Genomic DNA, 18,424 nt, shown 5'->3' with positions numbered 1-18,424 from the left:
CAGAGAGGAACGTGGTCAGGAGATCAGCCGGATCTGGAATCGATCACTGGAACAGGATACAGGTTCACACAATCACATGTACACAGGAGGCTGAAGACAAAGCAGCACTGATTATGAGCACTGAGTTTAAATAGTCTGCTTGGCGCCAGCATCTGTCACAGGTGCACGCAAGCGCCGGCGTGAACGAGAGCGCACATTGGCTTGAGTTTGCGAATGCGCATATGTATTAGCCAGTGTCCAATTGTTACGAGCACAAAAGGGAAAATGTTTAGCCTGCGCCCAGAAGTTCATCCAGAGGTGTTATCTTGTTTGCTGGCATGCGCATCCTGACGTTGTTATTGGTAGTTGGGAAATTAGATGTGAAATTTATGTCCCTTGAACACCTGAAGGTAATCCTTTGATGTTGCGCCTCTCTACGTGGCTATGCTGTGAAAAAGACTCACACATGTGGTAACGCCATACTCTGGAAGAGTAGCAGAATGTATTTTGGGGTGTCATTCTTGGAATGTTATATGCTATGTTTTAGAAATACCTTATAAATTGACAACTTTGTATAAAAAATTGGGGTTGTGTGCTATCCAAAATGGGGTCATTTTGAGGGGGTTTTCACTGTCCTGGTGCTCCAGGGCCTTCAAATGTGTTAAAGGTAGTCAGAAAATGAGATGTGTAATTTATGTCCCTAGAATGCCTGAAGGTGCTACTTGCATGTTGTGCCTCTCTACATGGCCAGGCTGTGAAAAATTCTCACATATGAGGGATTAAATACCACCAAAAGGTAGGGATGGTGAGGGATCTATCTGACTTAAAAAATTATAAAAATGTAGTTTGGGTACAGTGTTGCATGACTGAGTAACTGTCATTCAAAATGTGAGAGCACTAAAAGCTGAAAATTGGCCTGGGAAATAAGGGGGTAAAAGTGTCCGGTATTAAAGTGTTTTAGAAGGATTTTTTTTTTTTTTAAAGTAAAACAAAATAGAAGGAAATATAAAGCGTACCAGTGCTGACATCCTTCTACATATTCTAGTTGTCTCCCTGTCTCTGCTGTAAAAGAAAAGTCAAAGTATGACTACAAATCTGAAATTATTAATAAATACAAAGTCAATCTGAGTGTATATTTATTTCTTTAAATGTAATTGGACTTCAACCTCTTTGTACCTGGAATATGCCTTTTTAGGTCCCCATACACAATGCTCTGTTCCATTAAATGTAAAATAATGTTGCAACCAAGAACTGAGAGCGTGCACCTGTTCTCAGTTCTCTGAGACCACACTGTAATGAGACCCCACTGTCCATTGCAAAGTTATTTACAAATTACAAAAAGGATTTGGGATTCTCATCTTTCTTTTTATGTATCTAAACTTCTAAGATCAGAAAATGTACTAAGCTGAGGTGTGTTTTTTTGTTGGTGAAAATAAAATGTATTTTGAAAAAAACTTGTTTATTTGCATTAAATAATAATGTACATGATACATCTGGGTCCTCCATACAGGGGAGAGTCCTGTAGCAGGAGGGAGGAGATTCCTATGAGGTTGAAGAATCTTACCAGCTATCTGACGTTACCTTCTTACCTGTATAGAAAGGAAACTGAAAGTGATATAGAAGTTACCAGAGCTGCTATAATCTCTCTCCTGTTACTTGTGTCTTGAACGAAAGAGAACTCCACAACATCATGAAAATAAGGACATTTTTCTCCTGCAAACAGGAATATAAAGGAAGAAACATGGAAACAAGACTTCAGATCAATCTGAGACTAGCACTGTGGAGTGACAGTGTAACAGAACAAATATCACCAACCAAAGACACATTACCAGATCCAACTGAGCAGGACAGAAATGGATATCAGGCTGGTGGTGCTGAGCGTTTTACTGGTTGCAGTAAGTGGACGCTTGCACAGGAGACTCTGCCCGAAATCCCGCTATTTATCTGTGACGTCTTCTGACATAACAACACTAAAGGAGCTGCAACATGATCATGAAAAGAACATGTCTACCAACGCAATGAGATGCTACAGAAGAATGCTGAGACACAAACCATCTGTATGTGACCTTACGCAGAGGGATCGTCTCATCCTGACCTTGGAGCGGGTGTCACTAACTGCTGAGGTTCTAACTAACATGTCTATGTCTGATCAGCCTGAAACTGTAAAACTGGCACTTATGCTGTTCCTCAAACTGAAAGATGATCTGATGGTCTGTAGAGGATCTCCAGAAGACAGTGAGCCTACCTCACCCGAGCTGAAGCTGTGGCTGCATCATCTCCAGCATTTTAAGGAAGCAGCATCTCCAGATTGTGTCCAAGAGGCTGTAATACTTAGCCTTATCCCTCTGAGAGTAGAAGATGTGACATGTTGGGCTCTCAACCACTAACTTACACAACTACATCAAAGAAACGTTCAGCTTACCAAATTCAAGCACAGATACAACTCTTCTGCTTTTCATATGAATATACCAGAACAATGAACCAGTGAAGCCTGGACTTTTTCATCATAGACATATTCTTCTACACCCTGCTACTGAAGGACACAGAGTATTACTTCAAAAAATATCACAGTATGTATTCATCCCTCAACTATTATAATCTGCTTCTGCCTGGTGTAGGATATTCATCCTAATTCTCAAGAAAATATATCCTAAAATTTGCAACTCTAGAATTTGTTCGGCATCCACTTATCCTACAATGGATTCCATAATCACAAACTCACAAGCCATTAATTGACTTCATTGTTTATCCCAGCAGATGAGATTCCTCTTCAATCTGCAAATGACTGACCCACTCTCTACACTACACATATACTGTTACTCGCGCATTAAAGGAACAACACAGCCAGAAGTCATTCACTTATGCAAATAGAATATTTTATTTAATTTTATAAATAAATTTTATTTATTTATTTTATAATCATAATATAATAATGTAATTATTTATTTCATATCTATCTTTAACCTATATGCATTTTACATTATTGTTTTTAAAGTTTTTTTTCTATTATTTTGGTTATTAAAACTTATTTATTTCATGAGTTTCTAGCTCCCCGGAGGATGTAATGTATCTGTATTTAAATTATGTTAAACAAATATGTTTTTTTATTTCAGTGATAAACGTGTACACATACATGTGCAATTAATAAATAGAGAGTAGAAAAATAGAATAAAAACCACTTGTGTTTTCATTTATTTTTTCCAGAATAATGTGTTGTTTTTGAAGTATCATTTAAATTGACAATTTTGTGTTAAAAAAAAAATAAATAATTTTCTTTGCACATTTTCCAAAAACTATTGGGAAAAATGAAAAATTACATGATCAAAAGATTCATTATGGCTCATAGGATGTCCATTGGGGTGTTTGCTTTGCTTAAATTGGGTCATTTTGTAGGTGTTTCCATTGTTCTGGTGCTCCAGAGTCTTCAAAAGTGTGTATCACGTACGTGGTAGCAGAGCCTGATATGATGAGGAAGGCCTATCTTACACCTCTGACTTGAGGCTCCAGATAGTATAGACAGGAGGCACAGGAGCGCAGAGTGGCATGAGTGCCTTTAAATCTTGCTAGCAGCAGGGCAGGTGTCCTCCCTAAGCAAAAGTAATCAGAAAGCAGGGAGTTGGTGCTGAAGATAGCAGGCCAAGTTGCAATGTCAGGCTGGCTTGGTCACACACAGACAGCATAAATCGGGTACAGGGCACTAGAGATGGCCTTGCAGTTCGCCCAGCCGTCGTTTCGTGTCGAACTTTGCTCGCTCGCTGTTTGCCGAACATGTGAACATATGGCAATATTCGCGACCGCCATATTCTTTTACATTGTGAAGAACTTTGACCCATGACACATCCATCAGGTGGTACAGGACAGCCAATTGAGACATTTCAGCACATGGACATACCCCCTACCTTATAAATAGACCTGATCTGGCTGCCATTTTACATTCTGTCTTTTGTCAGTGTAGGGAGAGGTTGCTGTGTGGAGCAGGGACAGACTGTTAGTGACAGAAATCGCTAGCTATTGCTAATAGGTCCACAAAAGTCCTTTTAAGGACTGATATAGGTGTACTATTGTTTGGTGTGCAGTATATAGGGGTGTAATACACTTATAATATAATTTCTAATATAGAAAGCATATTATAGTGGATTTGTATTGTGCAGCATTGGTACTGGTGAGCGGTTCTGCAGTGATACTACAACTACAAAGAGTGACACACGCAATTAGAAAAAAGTATTATAATTGGTGTGATAGGCAGTCGCCCCCCAAAAACGACAGATTGAAGCGGGGTGTTATATATACTTTCATAATAGTGTATTTGGGTACTGCAGATTTTTTTTTTCTGTTTTGCTGCATTCCCTCTGCTCCAGTCAGTGACAAACGTTACTGGAAAAAAAGTATTATAACTGGTGTGATATACCAGTGGCCCCCCAAAACGACAGATTGAAGTGGGGTGTTATATAACAATATACTTTTATAATAGTGTATTTGGGTACTGCAGAAATGTTGCCTCTTTCGCTGCCTTACCTCTGCTACACACAGTGACAAAAGTTATTGGAAACATTTTTTTTATAACTGGTGTGATAGACCATTGGCCCCCCAAAATGACAGATTGAAGCGGGGTGTTATATAACAATATACTTTCATAATAGTGTATTTGGGTACTGCACAAATTTTGCCTCTTTCGCTGCATTACCTCTGCTACACACAGTGGCAAAAGTTACTGGAAATTTTTTTTATAACTGTTGTGATAGACCATTGGCCCCCCAAAATGACAGATTGAAGCGGGGTGTTATATAACAATATTCTTTCATAATAGTGTATTTTAGTACTGCACAAATTTTGCCTCTTTCGCTGCGTTACCTCTGCTACACACAGTGGCAAAAGTTACTGGAAATGTTTTTTTATAACTAGTGTGATAGACCAGTGGCCCCCCAAAACGATAGATTGAAGCAGGGTGTTATATAAAAATATACTTTCATAATAGTGTATTTTGGTACTGCAGAAATTTTGCCTCTTTCGCTGCTTTACCTCTGCTACACACAGTGACAAAAGTTACTGGAAAAATTTTGTTATAACTGGTGTGATATACCAGTGGCCCCCCAAAATGACAGATTGAAGCGGGGTGTTATATAATAATATACTTTCATAATAGTGTATTTGGGTACTGCAGAAATTTTGCCTCTTTCGCTGCGTTACCTCTTCTACACACAGTGACAAAAGTTACTGTAAACATTTTTTTACAGTAACTGGCCAAGTGGGAGGAGGACGTCGTCTATGCCAAACCCTGACTGGAGTTGCGTCTTTGGCGGAGGTATATTGACGACGTGCTCCTCCTGTGGGCCGGTAGTGTGGAGTCCCTTTATTCTTTATAGAACTTAATAACAATGACAGAGGCATCTGTTTGCAGTATGAGGCAAGTGAGAATGAGATTCATTATCTCTGGATTTCTGGAGGAGAAGTCCATCACTTATGCAAATAGAATATTTTATTTAATTTTATAAATAAATTTTATTTATTTATTTTATAATCATAATATAATAATGTAATTATTTATTTCATATCTATCTTTAACCTATATGTATTTTACATTATTGTTTTTAAAGTTTTCTTTCTATTATTTTGGTTATTAAAACTTATTTATTTCATGAGTTTCTAGCTCCCCGGAGGATGTAATGTATCTGTATTTAAATTATGTTAAACAAATATGTTTTTTTATTTCAGTGATAAACGTGTACACATACATGTGCAATTAATAAATAGAGAGTAGAAAAATAGAATAAAAACCACTTGTGTTTTCATTTATTTTTTCCAGAATAATGTGTTGTTTTTGAAGTATCATTTAAATTGACAATTTTGTGTTAAAAAAAAAATAAATAATTTTCTTTGCACATTTTCCAAAAACTATTGGGAAAAATGAAAAATTACATGATCAAAAGACTCATTATGGCTCATAGGATGTCCATTGGGGTGTTTGCTTTGCTTAAATTGGGTCATTTTGTAGGTGTTTCCATTGTTCTGGTGCTCCAGAGTCTTCAAAAGTGTGTATCACGTACGTGGTAGCAGAGCCTGATATGATGAGGAAGGCCTATCTTACATTTCTGACTTGAGGCTCCAGATAGTATAGACAGGAGGCACAGGAGTGCAGAGTGGCACGAGTGCCTTTAAATCTTGCTAGCAGCAGGGCAGGTGTCCTCCCTAAGCAAAAGTAATCAGAAAGCAGGGAGTTGGTGCTGAAGATAGCAGGCCAAGTTGCAATGTCAGGCTGGCTTGGTCACACACAGACAGCATAAATCGGGTACAGGGCACTAGAGATGGCCTTGCAGTTCGCCCAGCCGTCGTTTCTTGTCGAACTTTGCTCGTTCGCTGTTCGCCGAACATGTGAACATATGGCAATATTCGCGACCGCCATATTCTTTTACATTGTGAAGAGCTTTGACCCATGACACACCCATCAGGTGGTACAGGACAGCCAATTGAGACATTTCAGCACATGGACATACCCCCTAGGTAGTCTAGGGCTAAGACTTATGCTCCGCGTGGTTTAAATGTGGAGTGGGATGTGAATGCCTTTATAGCAAATGGATAGGTATTCATATTCCCCCCCCCCTCCCTTTTTTTCCTGTCTTTTTAGCTGTCAAGCTTACGTTTCTGCATGTATGTTTCATGTGAGCTGTACATTTTTATTGTTGTTTTACTTGCATTTTATATGTGTTATTTTATATGTGTTATGAGCTGCTCTGTGTTATTTGCTTGATTGCCCACAAGATGCCGCTGTTTCCCGATTTCTATGGTGATTAACACTACAGATCATGTATTTACATAGGTTTGCCTATTATGCAGATTTTTATAGGCATAGGGAAATTGCTCTTTTTTTCTATATTATCAGAGGTCTTTTTTGTTTAAGATTTCTGATTTGTTTTTTGACTACTGTAGACCGCTACTAGATTCATATCAGATTGTCATCTCTTTTATTGGTCAAAGATGGCGTTTCTTTGTTTTGCTTCCGGTGTGGTGTGACGTTTCCGACGGAAGTGACATACCGCTTGTCCCAACTATATAATGAGTATGGTGGCACCTGCTGACCACGCCCCCGAAGAAGTCTAACATTGGACGAAACACTGCGTTGGGCGGGACCTGTGATGCCGGACGTCACTACAGAGTGAAGCAGCGGTCATCTCATTGGCGGTCAAACATTTTTGGCAGATAAGCTCTTTTTACTCTTATTACCTGTAAGCATTATTTGGCATAATAAATGGTGGTTCATTAGGTGTTGCACTATGGTTTTCTTTTTTGCTTTTTTCTGGTATATATGAGTGATCAGTCTGCCTTGTACCATCTGTATGGAGTCGCACCTAATTGGCTTGATCCTGGAATCGCTGAGGATTTCTGGAGGAGCAGTTTGGTGGAACCTTTGAGCCTTCTTTTATTAGTGGGACGGTAAGCGGCAGTGTGATTGGGGTTGCTCTCTCTCTCTGGTGGTGGTGGCACTTCAAGGAGACCAATCAGCTGGACCCTACCTATACCTGGACTTTTTATATAGCGCTGCTTTTCAATTTTAAACTTTTTTTTTATAACTGGTGTGATAGACCAGTGGCCCCCCAAAACGACAGATTGAAGCGGGGTGTTATATACCTTCTTCCACATATACTGCACCTCTCTAGAGACTTTTGTCACAGGGTCATTTAAAAAATGACAGGCAGAGGAAGAGGCAGGCCCTTACGCAGGGGTGGTAGGGGTAGGGCAGGAGCACCAGGCCGGAGCTAAAGAGGGAAGTTGCAGAAGGTGCGTTCGATTACGTCAAATGACGCACCAAACTTGGTTGAATGGCTCACTCAGCCTTCCTCTTCTGCACCCTCCTCATCCTCTCTATCGGCACCCTCTTCACTCTCTGCTGTGTGCACCCCCAAAGACACCACCACCACCATATACCCTCCGCTTGAGTCACAGGAATTACTTTCCGATCCATCACAAGACATATGCGATGCGCAGCCATTGTTGGCATCGGATCAGGAAGAGGAGGTAGCAACAGCCGCCACTCAGCAGTCTGATGACAGTAATCAGATCAGCCCAAGGAGGTTGGTGCTCGCTGTTGCTGCCTACCCCGAGATCTCTAATGTTAGTGGTGGGGAAGGTGACGTAGATGATGACGTGTCTATGGACGTCACGTGGGTGCCCACAAGAGGAAGAGGAGGGGAGTTTAGAGGGAGAGATGGACCAGCAGATAGGGAGGCGAAGCAGGCCGAACTTACATTGCACAGGAGGGACAAACCAGACTGCTAATGTATCAGGAGTGAGCCATCAACCATCTACGGTCACATCTTGGGCTCCCAGGACAGCGGCACATAGCTCTGCAGCTGACAATAGTTTTGCCATCTACAGCCTATGCAGTCAATGGCTGGCGGTAAGCCCAACACTCACCTAGGGATGACCACCTTAAGGAGGCACCTGGACTCCCATCACCGAGCCCAGTGGGAGCAACGCCATCAGAACCCACAAAGCCACACTCCAGGCTCTCTCTGTCCAGCCTCTTCTCCTTCTCCTCTCTCCTCACAATTGTCCTTCACTCCACCTTCCATCATGCCGTCCTCACATTTTTCTGGATAAAGGCAGGCTTCCGTGGCCCAAATGTTCGAGCGTAAAAAAATTATGACACCGGATAACCCTCTTGCCCAACAGTTGACTGCTGGCTTGTCGGAACTGATAGCCCGCCAACTACTGCCATAAAAACTGGTGGACTCAGAGGCTTTCAAAAATTTGTGGCCATTGGAACACCACAATGGAAGGTCCCAGGAAGGAAATATTTCCCGCAGAAGGTCATCCCAGAGGTATATGGCCATGTTCAGCGGCAAGATAATGTATCTCTGGCACACAGTGTCGGTGCCAAGATACATCTGACCACAGACACGTGGTCTAGCAAACACAGGCAGGGAAGGTATATAACTTTTCTGCCCACTGGGTGAACCTTCTGACGGCCGTCAATTGTGTAACCCGTGGCACCCGTATAGATTTGGTTTTACTGCCACGGATTGCATGCAGGCCTGCCTCTACTTCTCCTCCTCCTACTCCCTCCTCCCTCTCCTCCTCAGCTGACTCCACCTTTTCCGCTGCTACCGTCTCTTCCACTGCGCCGCCCAAGATCCCAAGTACCTATTTGACATGCCAGGTGGGACGTTGCCATGATGTGCTGGGTCTGTTGTGCCTGGAAGCCAAGAGCCACACTGGTCCTGCACTCCTTTCAGCTTTGCGTTCACAGGCAGATCAGTGGCTAACACCGCACAATTTGGCAGTTGGTAAAGTGGTGTGCGACAATGGTGCCAATCTGCTGAGCGCGCTGAAACAGGGCAAAATTACACACGTGCAATGCATGGCACACGTCCTGAACTTGGTCGTGCAGCAATTCATTGTCAAATAACCTGGGGTCCTGGATGTCTTGCAGCAGGCCAGGAAAATCTCGGGGCATTTCAGAAGATCTTACACAGCCATGGCTCACCTTGCTGACATTCAGCGGCGACACAACCTGCCCGTCAGACGTCTTATTTGGGACTGCCCGACGCGATGGAACTCAATCTTGCATATGCTTGATGAAACGTGCAGTTAACGACTACCTGTATGAACTCTGCCGCAGGACAGGTTCTGGGGAGCTTGGTTTTTTTCACCGCGTCAGTGGCTGCTCATGTGCGACGCATGCATACTTCTGCGGTTATTGGATGAGATCACCAAACTGGTTAGTCCCAGCCAGGGTGCCATCAGTGACATCGTACCTTACGCCTTCTTTCTGGAGCGTGCATTGCGTCGTGTCATTGATATAGCCGTTGAGGAGCAGAAGCAGGAAGATGAGGAAGTTGCAATGCTTGGGGGGCAACATTTCCAGGGGGAGCTACTCCATCTGAGACAAGTCAACAACAGGAGTCTGAAGAGGAGTCAGAGGAGGATGGTGCCGAGGGCGGATGAGGAGGAACAAGAAGAGCATGTTTAAACCTTTCTGGGATCAAGGACAAGGACCAGTATTGGGTGGCACCATACTTAGAGCCCCAGTACAAACAAAACAATGGTGGAAATGTTACCGCCATCACAGAGGGCTGTCAGAATGCAGCACTTCCAGGCCTTGCTTCGAGAAATGCTGCATTCTGCTTTTGCGTGTGCTGGCAGAGGAATTTCCACTCACAGAGAAACAGTTGCGGCTACCAATCCAACAGTGCCTGCAAGAAGAGGGCGGTTTGAAGATGTCTTGGTCACTTCAGATATAAGATCCTTCTTTCAGCCGAACCATCAACAGCGGATCCAGCATTAGGGAATGCCTAGACCGGCAGGTGTCCGACTACATCAGGTTAACGGCCGATGTGGATGGTCTGAGGAGTGATGAACCCCTGGACTACTGGGTGGGCAGGCTTGACCTCTGGCCAGAGCTTGCACAATTTGCAATGGAACTGTTGGCTTGCCCCTCGTCCAGTGTCCTGTCCGAAAGGACGTTCAGCGCAGCAGGGGGGATTGTGACTGATAAGTGCACTCACCTAGCTCACGACAGTGTTGACTACCTCACATTTCTTAAAATTAATGAGGCATGGATCTCGGTGGAATTCAACACATGTGACCAGTAGACCATGTTTGATTTAAATTCCTCATGACAGGCCACAAATATCCGCCACCACCCATAAAAATTCATGGTACCTGTCTTAGGTAAATACAGCGGCATAAAAGGCCCTTTATGTCCATTGAATGCCTAATTTTTGGGGCCTGTAATGGCCTGTATCCTGTGAATGCCTAATGTACCACCAGCCACAGAATACAAAGTCCTTTGCTGTCAGGGGAACGCCTGTCGGCTAATTTTTGGGGCCTGTAATGGCCGACACTTATTTATCCTGTGAATGCCAAATGTATCTCCAGCCACAGAATGCAAAGTTCTTTGCTGTCAGGTGAACACCGGTGGACTAATTTTTGGGGCCTGTAATGGCCGAAACTTATTTATCCTGTGAATGCCTAATGTTCCTCCAGCCACAGAATACAAAGTTCTTTGCTGTCAGGTGAACACATGTGGGCTAATTTTTGGGGCCTGAAATGGCCAACACTTATTTATCCTGTCAATGCCTAATGTACCTCCAGCCACAGAATACAAAGTTCTTTGCTGTCAGCTGAATGCCTGTTGGCTAATTTTTGGGGCCTGTACTGGCCAACACTTACTTCTTTATCCTGTGAATGCCTAATTTTTCACACTGGAATTGAAAATCAATGGGTCTGTAAACGTTCCGTTAAATTGTGGAACGGATGCGGACCCATTTTACAGACCTGTGAATGGACCCTATATGTATTTAACATGTATTTACCAGCTGCTGTCAGTTCTGGCTGATTTAGGCCGAGCTATTACACTAAAACCGAGCAATATTACAAAAAACAAAATACACGTTATAACTGTATAAACGATTTATATAACTTATTGAAAAAAAAATTTATGGCGACTTTTTCAATAGCAGGATCATCTCCTGCACCCCCTTCATAGCCTGGCATTGCCTCTCCTCCATGGCCTTCATGCGCTCCTGAATTGACAAAATTTCGCAGATAAAAAAAGAAAGAATAAAAAAAAAGAATGCTTGTCGATCGCAGATTCGCTTAATACTTCTGGTATGTTTGTGTCCATTTTGTGGGACTATGTGTGCACAGCTAGTAAGTATTTTGTGGCTGCAAATATGACCTGGAGGTTTTTCATGTTTGCCTGCTATTAAAATGAATAAGAACCCCCGCGAACCTGCGGTTCGCGAACATTTGAGCGAGTTTGCGCGATCGCGTTCACAAACCGTCCCATCAGATGTTCGTCCATCACTACAGAGCACAGAAAGGAATGTGGTCAGGAGACCAGCCAGGTGTGGAACCGATCACTGGAACAGGATACAGGTTCACACGAATACATGTACGCACGAGGCTGAAGACAAAGTAGCACTAATTTGGGCACTGAGTTTAAATAGTCTGTTTGGCGCCAGCATCTGTCACAGGTGCACGCAAGCACCGGCGTGAACGAGAGTGCATGATGGCTTGAGTTCGCGAATACACATGTTTTAGCCAGTTTCCAATTCTTAGGAGCACAGAATGGAATATGTTTAGCCTGTGCCAGGAAGTTCATCCAGAGGTGTTATCTTGTTTGCTGGAATGCGCATTCTGACATTGTTATAGGTAGTCGAGAAATTAGATGTGAAATTTATGTCCCTTGAACACCTGAAGGTAATCCTTTAATAAATGGAAAAAAGCTGCGCTAATGAGACCTGATGGGTATATACTACACCAATCACAATAGTAGATAATAAAAATCTGCTGGAGAAGACAATGATGGCAACAGGTGCCCAATGAGCACCCAAGGTACTGGATAAATAAAGCAAATGTCTGCTAAATCATAAACATTGGAGAATGAACTTGTACATGGATGAATATAACACAATACATAGTGAATTAATTCTGGCAAGGAATCAAAAACACACAGAGTTCATGTAAAATCTTCATAAGGTTGTAGCAGGAGGGAGGAGATTCCTATGAGGTTGAAGAGGTAAAATCCAAGATTAGTGGAGTGAAAGGAAAAATCCAATAAGGCTAATCACCACGGTGCTGCACACGAGTGACATGCATGTCTCCTTACCAGATACAAAGGTAAATGAGCATCTAATTGATTCCTCACAGCGGCACTCAGGAAGGATCACAACAGCAACAAACCTCCAGGTCACAGCCAATAAGATGGTGATATCGGTACTGACCACAGGATGGAGCTCAGTGCGCCATAAAGAAAAGAAGGGGACTGGATAGTGTGATACCGTACAGCCTTTATTAAGTAAATATTAAAATAACACTCACATGGTAGATGAAAAAGATTTGCATATAAACAAGCCGGCCGGCTCTCATGTAGCCAGTCCTCGGGACAACGTAGTGACGTCAGCACGCTGTACCCTACGCGCTCGTCTGCAAAGACTTCTAATGGGGATGCGGGCGGCGTGCTGACTTCACCCTAAATACATCAAACAACCAATCAGGAAATAGCATCAGTATGAGTAATGCCGGAAGCGCAGCGGCCACCATTTTAGGTGTTGGAACACCTGCCCTTAGATCTGCACATAAGATATGTCCCTATACTCGATCATATCTCAAAGCTAAAAGAAATAAAAATATCGATCTCAAGTACATGGTTCCAAACAAATAGATACAAACAGAAATCAACATATAAAGGATAAAAAAATGTCATATGGGGCTGGTGACCGTATTACACCAGCAGAGGGAGTATGCCCCACAGCACATAAAACGTCATTGTGCTTTCTGAAAGGGAAAACATAATCCCTAAGTACATGATTCCAAGATTAAAAGAACAAGTATATATAAATAAATATGATCATGAATATACAGTACATATAAAAACATCATAAATAAATATGATGGCAAATATAAATACATAAACATAAATGGTAAATATATAAAACCATCTAAAGGTATAATCCAAACATTGGCCCACACGAAAAAACAATAGACTACTTGCAAGTAGTCCAAGATAAACAACTATATAAAATTAGGTAAGAAATCTCAATTGAATATCACTGGTCCAATGAGTAAAAACTCACTCTCTGCTCCTCTAGGTAAAAAGGCCAATGGTTGTATTAAGAAAAATATATTAAAAAACAACACAATTCAAATAGGATTCAATTTTAATCCTTTGATGTTGCGACTCTCTACATGGCTATGCTGTGAAAAAGTCTCAGACATGTGGTATGCCTATGCCTCGTGAGAGAAAGAACTTGGTAATATGACAATTTTGTGAAAAAAAAAAAAACACATTTTATTTAAATTCTTAATTGTCCAAAGAATTGTGGGAATTAATTACAACTTCAAAATGTCTCTTACTAAATACCATGGACTGACTTTGGGTCATTTGGGGGGTATTTGTACTGTCCTGACATTTTAGGGCCTTAAGAAATAAGATAGGCAATCAGTACATCAGGATTGATCAAGTTTCAATGATTTGTACACTTGCTTGTAGACTCTATAACTTTCACACAGACTAAATAACATACACTGATTTGGGTTATTTTACCCTAAAAATTTAGCAGCATAAATGTAGGTCTACATTTATGAAGAAAAACTACCTATTATTTTTTTTTTTAAGTAAAACAAAATAGAAGGAAATATGAAGCCTACCCTACCGGTGCTGACATCCTTCTACATATGCTAGTTGTCTCCCTGTTTCTGCTGTAAAAGAAAAGTCAAAGTATGACTATAAATCTGAAATTATTAATAAAAAGTCAATCTGACTGTATATCTATGTATTTTAATGTAATTCGGCTTCAACCACTTTGTAACTGGAATATGCCTTTTTAGGTCCCCATACACAGTGCTCTGTTCCATGAGAACGTAAAATAATGTTGCAACCGAGAACTGAGAGCGTGCACCTGTTCTCAGTTCTCTGAGACACCACTATCATGAGACCCCACTGTCCATTGCAAAGTAATTTACAAATTTCAAGAAAAAATTTCCTCTATTACGTTATCCCTTCCCTATAGTCTAGAATTTCAGAAGGTTAAAACTATTATTCAAAAACATTTACCCGCTTTAAATTCGGATGAGATCTGTGCTAATATTCTTAATGAGGGAGTTAACATTGTGACCAAAAGAGCGACTACTTTAGGCAATTCTCTGTCACCTAGTCTTTATTCATCTAAAAAACATACTAAATTCTTAACTTGACTACATTGCAAAGGCAATTATAAATGTGGCATGACAGATTGCCTTACCTGTCCTCATGTCATTCAGAGAAATACATTTATTTCCTCTGTTTGTAATAAAACCTACTGTATAGATAAATTCTTTAATTGTAATACTCAATACCTAGTATATCTCATAACATGTAAAGCTTGATCTATACAGTATGTAGGTAGGACTACACGTAAACTAAAGGAGCGATTTAGGGAGCACCTTAGTGACATAAAAACCTTGAAATCCACCAATGTCTCCCGCCATTTCAATATTGAACACGGGGGTGACACTTCCCTTGTACAGGTTCAGGTCATAGATCATATTACCAAACCTGTCAGGGGAGGTGACATTTTTTGACTGTTATGTAAGAAAGAGGTCTTCTGGATCTTTAGACTCCAGACACGTATGCCACATGGTCTCAACTTTGAGTGGGATGTCACTCATTTTTATGAGTGACCTCCTTCTTTCTTGGATGCATTTTTCTTGAACTGTTTTGCAACACATTCAGGTTCACTAATATTCACATATATTACATATCTTGCATTCATTTTTTCATCTTTTCATATTTTCCAGTTTCATTCCAATTTTGCAGGTCCAATAGATGTTTAAATCCTTGGTTATCCAGATACACTTATACAATAATATGTCTTGTTCTCTTTGTCTCTATAATTCTCTGCATCTTTGGATATCCACGGATTATCTATGCACCGGTGTGATTATTAACTGAATATATGGATTTAATGGTTTACTATGTGTGCTGGTCATTATATTTACTGGTCACCATATGGTCTTAAGTTAAATTTCTTATGGATATTGGTTTGTTCATACCGGTGTCATCTCAGGACGCAGAGCCATAGACACTTTGGGCCGGATTTAAAGAAACTGCAGCTTCAAACATCTATGACGTGTTTCAGTTTCGCCGCGTTCAAATCAATTAACTGGCGCTGCGGCGAATTGGCGAGTAAAACAGCAATAATGAATTCCGCCGTCAGCGGGATTCACTTACGATCGCGGCTTCGCCAATTCGCAAACTTATGTCTTCCTGCTTATAGCAGTTTCACATAGCGATGTGGGCTAGTGGATTAGTGCACACATCACATGTCTGTAATTCATCTCCCTCTGCTGTAGGTTCGAGGCTTACCATCTCCACCTACTTTTTTTATTTTCTTTTTTTGTTTATATTGCTAAAATGGAACGGATTACATCATATATATTGCTAAATAATGTTACACTCAGAAGCGCTTGCAAGCTTACACCATTTTAAGTGTTTTTTTGATCTTGTCTGTGTGTCGAATCGATCTTATGAAGGAAAGTACCAAAGGCAAGTGACCAAACCCCTACCCTACTTCAGGGCAAGATGAAACCTCACAATTTTACCATGGTCTTCTTCCCACATTCCATACAATGTTTAGTTCTTTAGCTATATGTGCTTTTTAGCCTTAACACACTCCCTTTTTTCCACCATACAGCTTTATTCTGCACAATAGCTAAGTGCTTTGCAACTTCACTGCAGTTCACAACGTCATGGGTTCAAATCACATCACTACACTTGGGATCTCTTTTCACTCTCATTTTTTTAAACAGTTTTTTTAAACTATCTTGAATTTGGGGGGGGAGGGGGGTGTCCTACCCAAATTTCAAGCACATCAATGGAAACAACACAATTTTGATTTTATGAGTGTGGTCCTAGTTTTATCGAGATGCAATTCTTTACATATTTACCATGGTTCTTACAATTTCTTGACCAATAAACATAGGTGTCTGATATTGGACTCTCTCCATATTTCAACAACACAGGCCCTCATAGTCCAACACTACATTTGCCTCACACCTCAACACAACACTGTCACATCCCTACTCTACATTACAACCCCTCACATCACCAGTACAAGCAGCATGCAAAGTGCAAAACTCCGGCCTTGGCAGCTTAATGGGCCATACACTAACAATTTGTCTAGACTTTTTCCTGTAGACTTAACCAAACCATATAATAGAAGCTCAAACCTCAACACTTTCAATTTGGATGCAATCAGGCAGGCCCTTGCACTACATAGAAAATGTCAATCGGAAGGATAAAGTCTTCTCTAAATCTTACAGTGTGGATGGCCCTTTTGTCTGTAGGCACCCACACAAAACAAAAAAACACATGTTCAATTCTAATGTATTTATTTATTTGAGAATGACAGCAGAAGGAGGGATGCAGCAAAAGAATATTGTCACTCTCCAGTCCGTGTGCCTTTACAGCGCCAGACCACGATCTTTGCTCCATGGCTACGGGATTCTGATGTCTTCCACAACTTCCGGCAGAGTTCAGAATCCATTCTGCACCTCTACCAGCTCATAGGGGACAGGCATGGCAAGGTTGCTGGGCAGCTTCCAAGCCACTTTCGAAGTTCCAGGGTGTTCATGTTGGTCATTGGCCATGTGCCTTACCAAATATCCACTGACCACAAAAGAAAATGAGTGGAGTCCATCAAGGTGGGTTTCTACCACCTACACCCGCAAGCAGTACCACTCCTGGAAAAATAAAACAAAGGATAAGACATTTCATTATGAAAATCACATCTTAATGCCTGTTTGCTTCATTCTGAACTTCATTTAATTTCGACATCACGAGTGAAATAACACATTTTATGCCAACTTACACAAACCAGAAATCATTAATGTAAACATTTGAATACACACCTGTGACGCCAGACAGCCCATCACCACAGGCTTCCCATGGTACGTGCCATGATTCCAAGATGTTGATGTTCTGGAAAATTACAACACCATAAGATACCAAGCAGCCGTTCATGTTATCAATAACTACACAGGTGGCATAGACACAAATAAACACCTGCCAGCTCTTCTCAGCCCTTTACACTATTCACAATACCAACATGTTTATGGTTAGAGGTGCATGTTTTTGCTCAAGTAACACAATTTTACCAATGTTGACTACACTTTATCTACAATGGCAAGTGTCATTGGCAGATGATAATCACCCTCTGTCTCCCTGTGAGTGGCACCTCTGCTAACTAGCTAATTAATACACATGCCCTATCTTGACCGGTTACAGTACTTACATGTAAAGTGGCTAGCAACCAGGGTATTCCGGGTGGCCATACCGGCAGCGGTGCTCCGCCGCCTGGGGGCCGCCGGCTGACGGACCTCTGGCTCCCTCTCCTCCGTCAGCTCCCAAGAATCATCCCGGGCAACGCACATGTTGTGCAACACGCAGCACGCCAGGATGATCTTGGAAGCCTTTGTAGGAGAGTACAGGAGTTCACCCCCAGGCCGGGCCAAGCAGAGAAACCGGGACTTGAGAAGACCTATGGTCAACTCAATGATACTCCGGCTTCTCCGCAAGGCCCTGTTGTAATTCCTCTCTGCTGGGCCCTGGGGGTACCTGATTGGAGCCATCAGCCACGTCAGCTGCGGGTAACCAGCATCCCCTGAAAAATAAGAAAAATATACATTAGTTATTCATATCATGTGACTTTAGATGACTCCTCAAAATGGGAGACAATTAGGCATTTTACTAAACAACCTGCTCGTCTGTTTGCAAAAAATCATATGAAACATCTCAACTCTGTCTAACTGCCTAAATCACTAATACAAATGGGAAAAAGGACACACAAAGTGGTGGGTTTCTCTTGCAAGTTACAACTTGGCCCCTATTCTGTTCCTATTACATTAGCCTAGGTCTTACTTCTGGAATATATCTGCAACTAGAGTGAGGAAACCAATATTGACT

The 18,424-nt window shown here is 41.6% G+C and overlaps 1 protein-coding gene across 1 annotated transcript; it reads left to right on the top strand.

Moving 5' to 3' along the window:
* Positions 1-1,832: 1,832 nt before the first annotated feature.
* On the top strand, positions 1,833-2,366 carry LOC309559417 (uncharacterized protein; the record flags this gene model as incomplete). Its single annotated transcript, XM_082262675.1, has 1 exon — positions 1,833-2,366. One exon carries the CDS (start codon positions 1,833-1,835, stop codon positions 2,364-2,366), a length of 534 nt encoding a protein of 177 aa, XP_082118801.1.
* Between the last annotated feature and the right edge of the window lie 16,058 nt (positions 2,367-18,424).

This window comes from Pelophylax lessonae, assembly GCF_965119305.1.
Source record: "Pelophylax lessonae genome assembly, chromosome: 1".
Classification (NCBI taxonomy): Eukaryota; Metazoa; Chordata; class Amphibia; order Anura; family Ranidae; genus Pelophylax; species Pelophylax lessonae.
This window is presented reverse-complemented; position numbering and strand designations above follow the sequence as displayed.